This window comes from Anabrus simplex, chromosome 12, assembly GCF_040414725.1.
Source record: "Anabrus simplex isolate iqAnaSimp1 chromosome 12, ASM4041472v1, whole genome shotgun sequence".
In the NCBI taxonomy this organism is placed as follows: domain Eukaryota; kingdom Metazoa; phylum Arthropoda; class Insecta; order Orthoptera; family Tettigoniidae; genus Anabrus; species Anabrus simplex.
In genome coordinates this window covers 1,883,165-1,893,526 of record NC_090276.1, presented here as the reverse complement: position 1 = coordinate 1,893,526, position 10,362 = coordinate 1,883,165, and the positions used below count along the sequence as shown (strand labels likewise).

General features: G+C 38.7%; 1 protein-coding gene across 1 annotated transcript; it reads left to right on the top strand.

Annotated features, from left to right (window-relative positions):
- Positions 1–1,516: 1,516 nt before the first annotated feature.
- ND-B14 (NADH dehydrogenase (ubiquinone) B14 subunit) lies at positions 1,517–8,946 on the top strand. The gene is made up of 2 exons (XM_067156654.2): positions 1,517–2,165; positions 8,823–8,946. The coding sequence occupies exon 1, from the start codon at positions 1,661–1,663 to the stop codon at positions 2,033–2,035; it is 375 nt and encodes a 124-aa protein (XP_067012755.1). The 5' UTR covers positions 1,517–1,660; the 3' UTR covers positions 2,036–2,165; positions 8,823–8,946.
- Positions 8,947–10,362: the final 1,416 nt, after the last annotated feature.

The following is a 10,362-nucleotide window of genomic DNA, read 5'->3' as shown; positions in this document are numbered from 1 at the left end:
ATAAAACATAAATTTATACAACACAACACTACATATACTCTGAATTCTGACAACCATCCATATAGTACTAGGCATGCAAATGACTTTGCCTTATACAATGTTTGCTCTTATAAATATGGTATAAACAGCTTGAAGTTCTCTGCGATCCAGTTATTTAATAACATCCCTGTGGAGATAAAAACAGCACCAACTTTGGCAAAATTCAAACAAAGAGTCAAGCATTATTTTTGGGAAAGGTACAGTGCTGTTTAAATCAAAATATCAGATGTCATTTAAGGCATTCTCCCAAACAATCTTGCAAACTGTCCGGAACTATTCTTGTACCTCTACAGCTTTTATGTTATGTAAATGTAAATACTCTGTAATCTGTTCTTGTACCTCTGCAACTCTGTGTTATGTATATATACTGTAAATACTCTGTAATCAATTCCTGTACGTCTGCAACTTTTGTGTTATGTAATTGTAAATAATCTGAAATCTATTCTTGTACTTCAGCAACTCTTATGTAAATGAAAATACTCCATAATCCATTCTTGTACCTTTGCAACTTTCATGTTACGTAAATGTAAATACAGTCAGAAATAATTCTCTGTAATCCTCATATTGATGATGCACATATTTTATATATTGTATGTGTTTATATGTTCAACCATTTACTAATTATCTTTTATACACAAACTATGTTTTGATGTGTAAGTGCCCGCCAGTATGTAATGTCCTGTACAATTCCTATGTATGAGCCTGCAGGCTCGTTGGAATTAATTGAAATAAATGAATGAATGAATGAATAGCTGCTGAACAACGACGAAACGGAAGTGTGAAGTGGAACTTTGAGTTGTATAAGCGTTTGATAAAAATTGGTTACTTGTGGTTTGTATCTAGTGCATCCTAAAATTGTATGGTTGAGGGCTGCTTCTTGATTAGGGTCAGAGGTACAATTTGGGGAGTCTATAACTTTAAGTCTGAACAGATGACTGGGGTAAGATGCATGTCCAAGTCTCATTCTGATAATTGACGTGATATGGCGGCGAGTTAGAGATAGTAGATTGAACCATGGTTTCCGTGGGATGCGTCTCTGGATGGCGGCGTAATGCTTGCCTTTGATGAGTTGAGTTATTACCCAGTGGTGTGACCATTCTTTATAAGCCTGTTCCTTGATGTGGCGTTGGAAGTCCGTGTATGGTAGGGGTAGTGCTTTGAGTTGGCTTTCTGTAATGCTCTGCTTTGCCAGTTGGTCTACGGTCTCACTGTGTATAATTCCAGTATGGCCTTTGATCCACATAAGATGAACTACTTTTCCGTTTTCTTTAGCGTGGTAAAGTATGCACATAGTGACAAGCAAGGATCATGTAAGGACTTCAACTCTTTGGGCCCAACTATATCTTAACTCATTACCCAGTAACCACACTGTTTATACATTTTTTTTTGTTTTTGTATTGAATTATTTACGTATTCAGATTTCAGATGATGGCAGCCATGGATACCGAAGCACGACAAAATACCGGAAGCAGAAGAAGTATTCACAAGTGACCTCTGGTGGTCGATTAGGTTATTCGTGGGTTCGGGTTGGTTCAGGTTGGTTATTCCAATTCCGGGTCGTAAATCGTCGGGCTCTAAATTTCCTGTGAAGAATCCAGTCGTCAAGAACTTTCCTTGAAAAATGGGTACTCGTGCGGCTACTAAAAGAATTGTTAAACAAGTGAGACCAATTTTATCTGTTGACAGTGGGGAAGCAAGAAAAAGAGTTCTTAATTTGTATAAAGCATGGTACCGACAAATTCCGTACATAGTGATGGATTATGACATCCCCAAATCGGTGGAGCAGTGTCGTGCTAAACTTCGCGAAGAATTCGAAAAAAATCGGCATGTCACCGATATCAGAGTTATTGATATGCTGGTCATTAAGGGACAAATGGAGCTAAAGGAAACAGTCGAAATTTGGAAACAGAAAGGTCACGTAATGTCGTATTTTAAAGATACGCTTGAGCCAAAACCAACAGATTTTCTATCCAAATTCCTTGCTGGACACGAATGAAGAACATTATTCAGTGCAGCCAAAATAATTAGTTTGTCATATAACAAAATTCCTCTTTTTAAGCGGACTTAAAATATTGGAAGACCGTAGGTAATGTGTCAAAAGAAATGATTGGACCCATCTGAATAATGTGAGTGAATCAAAAATTATATAACTATAGTTTTAGTATTTTGTAAACTATTATAGTATATTTCTTGGTATCTGATTTATTGATAACATTTATTTGGAGAGCAGATGTTTACAATAACAAATGGTTAAAGTATTACATAGATTTGGGATAGAAAAATGAGAAGTAGGTTATATAGTAGTTATCTGCAAGAGAGAAATGTACTTTATAACTGAGGAATCAAGAATCCTAAAACTCAATTATATTCATAGGCTAATCGTTATTAATATGAGCCCAATCAATCATCTGTAGGAACTAAGATCTCTCTCTCCCTTAATTTTCCAAGTTTCTCTATCTTGGGCAGTTCTCATCCACAATCACACCATTATTTTCCTTGTTATATCATACTGTCTAGACCAGGTTCTCTCAGGGTGCATGCACCTGTGCACTGCACAGCGCAAGGTGCAGGAGACGACTTCACTAAGTTGACCAGAGTGCAAACCCCCACTCCACCTCTCCTACACCTGTCTCACCCGTTCGGCCTGTCTTCGCCTTCTCCACCTTCCCTGCTGATTCTCCCCTCACTGCGAAATGTTTATGAGCGGTGACACTGTTGTATGGGGCAATGTTTCCGGTGTTAAAACGCTCTTCTTTCAATTTGGTTTGAGCAGACTATTTATCTTCTCTTGCTCTTCTTTTCTTTTATCTTTTCAGTGATACCAGTTGTGCCTGGAACAAGGGACCGGCTGACACCAATTCTGAGAACTTTCTTTAAATTACAATCAGAAATAGGCCTACTCGCACGCAATCTAGTTTTCATACAAGTCAAAACAGGAAAAAATACCTTTCACATATGCATATCGAACCTAACATAGAAATAATCTTAGCTGCTTCTCGATGCAGCTTAGGAAAATCTCCCTTTGGCAAATTCTCGTATAATTTGAGCAAAGCCTTCGTTTTGGAAAATAGATCTTTTTGATTAACTTATCACATAATTATTGTCCACAGATTAAGCATTTGGCTTTATCGTCACGACTGAAAAAAAAAGTATGGAAGTTCCCAGTTCGATTGAATGGACTTTCGGAAGTCTTTGCTTTCTTCGAAACAGGGTGCTCGATTATTATGTTGTTGCCTTGCGCTTATCTATTTCACTGATAAACAAGCCGGCTACCACCAAACGCTTCGTCCCTCTCAGCACCCTACACCGTCCGAGTCAGGCCGATGCACAGTGCACGGAGTCTCTGTGCCTCGATTTGCACGCGTGAGATTTTGTGCATTTGAGAGGCCCTGATCTAGACACTAGAGGTCGTCCTCTCCGCTGCCCAGTTCTCGGATACCACTCTATTACCGCCTTTGTCCATTTCTGGGCTCGGTTCTTGTTTCATGCCCAATCCAGTTTTACTTCTTGGACCGTACATACTTTAGTCCAGTTTTAAACCAATTAACAGTGTTAAAGAAATGATCCTTTAGAGGAACACCCTGTAAACTCCTGTCCGTCCTTTGCTGACATACCGGAAGTTGGTTGTGAGCCAAGTCTCAAAACCGTATGTGAGAACGGGCGGAACATAAGCGTCCATTACTCCCTCTTGATATTAAGCGGCTAATCATTCTTGATAATGAAGCTAAGTCACCATTCACTGTTCTCCCGATCTTTCTGTAGTCTGCTCCAAAATGACACTATCTCACCTAGATAGGTATAGTTTCTCCATTCGCTTTGTCATTTCCTCAAGGCTGTTTGTCTGTAACACGGTCTTTGCTTCATTCATCACAAGTCCCACTCACTTTGCTCATACGGGTAACTCGGCATAAATTGAAGCTCTGAGTGATTCTCAGAAATCCAAACAATGTCTTGTGCAAATCTCAAGTTGGGAAATTTTCTGCCATTGATGTTAATGCCATATTTTTCACCTCAGTTCACATCCTGCAGTGGATCTCCTTGACAAATTCTCCCAGTTTCAAAGTCCTTCCAGCTGACTCTTGCTTCGTGGCAGATGTACATCCTCTTCAGACAAGTGCCCAAGTGTCCAAATAGGCTACATTTTATTCTCTTAAGATTAGTTTCATTTGAATTTCCAGACAACCATTTTATTCACGATGTGTTCTCAAAGCTTATCTCCACAGTCTTGCCAACATTCTGTAACCACTTTGGTGGATGAGAAGCAGTCTTTGACATTGTCCTCAACAGATCCTGAAAAGTATACCGGTACATCCTGTGTGTGAAGAATGGCGATGCTGGAAATCACAAAAGATTACCGGTTATACAGCCCTTCGTAGGGAAAAAATATGCTATCTTAACAAGGGTGGTAGTCACATTTTAACCATCTGCCACAGATGCAGGCTGGTATCACACAGGTCATAATGAAAGTATTGATTTTGCTATATTTGTTTATAAATTTTGGCCTCAGTCTGTGTTCAGCTACTGTTAGCCATGTGCATGTGCAGGTACCTTTTAGCTCCTGACTGTTATAATGGGGCCCATACCTCTTGCTCTCTTCAAAGGCCTAGAAAGTGTTTGATTTTCATGCCCTTTGTATCTTTCGCTTTCTGATGCCTTGATTCTTAGGACAAACCTCTTCCTTTCTCTCCTCCATTATCTTCCTCAAATTGTAACAATAGACACAGTGGTGAACGTATGGTAAATGCAGGGGATCATGTAACAAAGTTTGTCATGCTTAAAACACAGTTGTGAAAATTTGGGCTGAGTTTATAGATATTGACTTTACTGGCACTCTGTGATGTTATAATATTTGAGTGCGTTACAATCCTGTTTGGTGTAGGCTTAGTAGTCGGCGTTGTTTATCTCCGATAATTGAAGGAGGACACTATTAAATTGTTTTTCATGTGTTAATGAATATATCCAACTGCATTTAAGAATGCCTAAAAGAAAATTGTGAGTGATCTAGTGTTTTTGTCCGTTCTTGAATCGCGTGGTTTATTGGAGATATTCTTAAGACTGTCATTTAAGTACAAAGAGAGAATTTTTACTGATGAGGGAAGTACTGTAAGTGACAGAGGCACATTTATGAAGGCAATAGAAAGGAAAGTTGTCAAAGTAGGACTATTATAATTATACTCAGTTAAAATTAGTAAATAAAAATGTAAACTGCCTATGAGATCAGTTCAAAGCAATTGTTCCAGAGCGTGAAAACAGGTGGACTTTGTGCCTTTCAAGGTGGTAAGGTCCTCACTAGACAATAACAGAGAAATAGAGAGATTAAGGAGGTCCAGGTTAGAAAGAAATAGAGTTAATGAATGGTTGTGGAAGTAAGAAGAGATTGAAAGAACTTATTAGGAAATTGATTTTTTTTTAAACAGCTAAGGGTAACATGGTGGCAGTCGTATGAATTTCCAGAGCGTACTGGTATGTATAGACAAACAGGTTCCAGGTCTTATGATGTAAGCATGTGAATGATCTTTCTGAAAGAATGTTTCTTGAGGGTCCACCTTTATAATACATTATACGTTTTTTTATTAATTTACATTATACTATGTTTTAATCGGGACATGCTTCACCTATTTTTCGGCATCTTCAGCCGCTGTTCTTAATATCTAAGATCAGAAACTTCACTGGAGCAAGCCAGCCGCAAGAGAAGTGAGGGGACTCTCAGCCCTTTAATGAGCAATAAGAGTAAGAGCGTTCTTGAGAAATCCCCCTCTTCCGACCCACATAACAGCAGGCAGCCCTGTTTTACCTAATAATCATAAGGCTACGAAGAAGAAAAACAGACAACTGACCACATGAACATCCTACGAAACCACAACTGAATTTTTATCTCAAAAACGAAAATCACAAAAAAGTGACAAGTCAGTGAAATTTCCATAGGTTGCACACACGTTGGACATTATAGACTTAACAGTCCACGACAGCCCAATGTCATAAGTAACGTGGGATTGAACTAGTATGTAATGAACTTTTAAATCACTTAATCAAGTCAAGGATGTTTTTATAAAATGTATAGTATGTGTAAGCATAACTTTTTAGACAGTGCTAGTCAGAGCAATTCATGTTAGCCTGACTGTTTTAAGCATTTTATCATAAGCAAAGCCTAGGATCCTAGGAGTTTTCGTCATTCCAGCATTCCGTTACCAACCCGTGCAATAAAAACACAACTAAATGCAATCTGTATTGAAACAATGTACAATACAGACCAATAGCTTTGTCAGTACCTGTCACAAGTTCGTAAGTTCAAAGTTGGCAGCCTTGTGCACCGTTCGATCACGTCCAAGAAACAAATGACAGTGCAGTCTCGTGTAGATGTTTGTGCTGAAAAAGTACTGCAGTAACTGAACTTTTGCTCGCAGCACTATCTAGGGAATCTGAGAACATCGCAAGACCATCTGCCCAACCCTGCTCTGTGTCACTACAGTAGGTAGCTTGTAGCCAGGGAACAGTACTTCTTTATTAGGCAATGCTTTGCTCCATATTTTCTTTCATTTTTCCACCTTACAAAGTTTAAAAAGTGATTCATCATTCACCCGTGATCTGCATTGAAGGTGCTACCCAGAAGGTAGATTCCCTATCAGTTTTTTACCTAGTCTTTTCAAAGAAGTAGGAAACTTATTTAACATTTCTGTTGCTAAATTCCAATTGCTCTGCCTATGAATGAATATTTTCCCCTTGAATTCCACCTCTATCTTCATATTATGATCTTTACTATTTCTAAAAACTCCATTAAGCCTGGAACCGGCAAGCGGTTTACCTTCAAGCGCCAAGCATTTAGGCGAGTTTTGCAAGCAACTTATAAAAAATTCATAAAAAATGTTCTTCAATTTATTTTTATGTATAACAAGTCATTTTATTCAGAAAAGGACGAAGAATACTATAGTAGGAAATTAAACGTACCAATTTAGTATCCTGAAGCAGTATGGGCAAAGTATCCAACACACGCTAAGTATTCCAAAATAATCCGAAAGTTCTGGGCAACGTGTACGTAAAATGTAATATTATATGACGATTTTACTATATACAAAATTTGCACAATTTTATGCTGACTAAAAATATGTAGAAAGGTTTCACTACATTGAAGAATTGTAAAGTAAAATAGAACTGAAATAACACAAGCACATCGCACAAACACGTGAGTCTACTTAGATTCATCCTCGCTACCTTCGGGGTGGCTTTTATATTCTTCCAAAAATGTTCTAATTTATGGCAGTACTGCTTATGAACAGCACAATAACATCCTGGGGACCAGAAGTGGGTGCGTGACTTTTTTCTGCAGTCGAACAGACGGGGCACAACCGCAGTTTCTTCCCTGAAGGTCCAGGTGGAATGTTTTGAAGAGTTTTTTAATCTGCAAGATCTTTGACAATACTAACCAAAAATTCCTCATGTTCAAGGGGTTTGTCAGTGTTCAAACTATAGAGTATGTAGATATAAAAAATTACCATTACGAACAGGTTATAGAATACTGTATTTCTTTCCAGTCGAAACGTTTTAGTGACATGACTCTAGAAAAATATGTAAATATTTGCGATTTTGAAGTGCACCACTATTTTGCAATGTTGTTATTAGGGTTCAGACCCATATTTATAACTAGAGAAATGATTTTTTTTTTTTTTCTTTCTTTCATTTCTGGTACTGTAACATCAACCCACCTTTGCAGATGAGAATACAGACCTATATTTCCGGAATTTGTTTTATTTTGAATAATTTCCTGTGCGTATTTATTAGTTTCAGTCACTAAAAGATTCCAGATAGTATTGGAGAAAAACAAACAGAAATATGTCAGAGGAGGACTGTTTCTCGGAGGGCAATTTCGTATACCTGCGTTTCGAACCTTGAACTTCTCTTCCACTTTTATTTGTGGCTCTGGAGGACAAACTCTTGTCCACTTCGGTTCTGTTTGGTCAACTGCATTATCTTCATTATCATGATTATCAGTGGCTGGTTCATTGTGTTCCACATCATCATCAGTATCAGTGTCAGAATCACTTAGCCTAGGCTCATAACTCGCCACTACCTGACGAATTATTGTCAAAATCATTGTCAATTCCTTCTGAAAATACGTCACTATCACCTTCGCCATACACATCAAACAAACAATTACGAATTTCACTACTTCCTGACAATTCACTCATTTTGCACAGCAAGCACAACAGAATGACCGTCTGCAAAGCGTTCTCGTTTTTCCACGTGAATACCGCACACACTGTCGCACTGAACTACTTCAGAATCGGGTGAATCTTATAAATCTTACCGTGTATTACTTGTAGGAGAGCAGTGAAGGCAAGGGACCCTGCTTCCAGAAATGTATTTATAATCAAGTGTCCTAAATTGTGCAACATTTTCCATTGGCTTTTTTTTTTTTTTAATAGGGCATGACTCTCATTACCAACTGGGGTACAATAAAAGCGCAAAGGCACTTGTTGAAATGACTGGTAGGCTCTTTACTGCCGGTACGTGGACCAGTGTAAGGTCGCAGATCAACAGGTGGTAGCAATAAAAGAGCATGGAGTTGCAGCTGTCTTGGCTGGTGGGCCTACCCCCATAGTATGATTAATGATGATGAAACTGTTGGAGTGCCCCACTGAGTGGCAAACACTGGAAATCTCTGTCAGGGAGAATATCTAATCGATCGTACATAACATAGGTTAATCCGTTCTTTCTATCCGGTGAACAAAAACTGGTTGAGGTACAAATGTCAAGTATCAACTTTTATTGTTGTTTCTTTGTTTCAGATTGAACCATCACTCGGGTGGAGGGGAACGACACTTAGTGGTAGTACAGCAGATCGTGTGACTTCCATGATTATGTAATTCCCTTGTAAAGTATTGTTTTGACAATAAATAATCACTATACATACTTTGTTTTCTTACTGCTGTCAGATGGTAGTCTGCACCTATTTTCTTCATCTGCTCCTCCAATCTTCCACACTGTTGTCGTATAATACTCTATATTATTTGAATGTGTGTTGTGACAATTGTAAACGTATAAATAAGAACTGCACTAAAAATTGTAAAAGCTTTGAAAAGACACATTCCCTATTACTAAGAGGAATTTCTTCTATACGATGTGGATTTTCAGCAGTCCAATAACGTGTTGCATAAAGGTAAAGGATATGAAACTGACTGAAATCTTCATTGGTAAAGAAGCTATTGTTGTGACCCTCCCATTTCTACCCATCTGCCTTTGTGCAGGCTAATGTGTCTAGAACATTAATCTATGACTAAAGGGCGCTGAACTGTGGTGAAGGAAGTCAAGGAAAACGCTTTTCCTTACCCTGCCTAAACCATCAGTGATGGACTAAAATATGCATGGAACAATTTCGTACAGAAAAGTCTAAAAGGAAGCCCTCAATAAGCATTTTGCAGTGAAGGATTGGTCTTAAAATTAGAAACCATATTTTGAGATTAATAACATAATGCTTTCCTCCTCAGTAATCATGGTACTCACATCCTAGTTCGTGAGCCATGGGCTAAGAATGGGCATCTTGGACATCCTTGTGCTCAGCCTGAAGTATCCTCAACAGTTGCACCATTAGCTGTCATAGATGGCCTAGGCATCACTGAAGAAGAAATGAGCAACATAGTTTCCCATTTCTTTCCTTACCGAGCCAGCAGTTGTAATTACCTATCAATCTGCCAAGCCCACTGAAATGAATGCACCAACCGACCCTATGACCAACAGTTTCATACCATTCATAGCAGTCACTTTCATATTGTCAAAGCCAAGGATAAGACTGAGACAGACACACCAATGAAAGTAACAAAATTGTCCTAGCCCACATAAGAAGACCTAGTGCACTGTAAACACTAAGGCCCCTTTCACATGATCCACTGCTTTCCACTCCACTTCTCAGACACTCTGTTTTTCCTTCCTGTCCACTGCCAGCAACTTTGCGTCTCAATTTGACTTTAGACCTTGTTTTTGGACCATGGATCCAAACGTTATCCTTGGGATTTATATTCTTACGAAAAGAAGATTGAGGAGAGTACTATCGCCTAGAACGAGGAGCTCATCGTTTTCTTCTAGATGAACATACCAGTGATCCAAAATTGTCTTCAACTACTTTCGTATGAGTGGGAATTAATTTGATGAATTGTTGTCAATCCTTGAAGCAAGTTTACAGCGTCAGGACACCCCCATGAGAAAATGTATTCCACTGATGTTTTTACACAAAAACTTCGAACTTGTGAAGCACACAGTGTTGACCATCTGAACGAAATAATTGATTTAGTGAGCTTCCGGTCGCCAAGAGTGGACGACACTTGAGGCCAG

Excerpts from the sequence above, each read along its gene's own strand:
- ND-B14 (XM_067156654.2), top strand. The coding sequence starts at position 1,661 with ATGGGTACTCGTGCGGCTACTAAAAGAATTGTTAAACAAGTGAGACCA.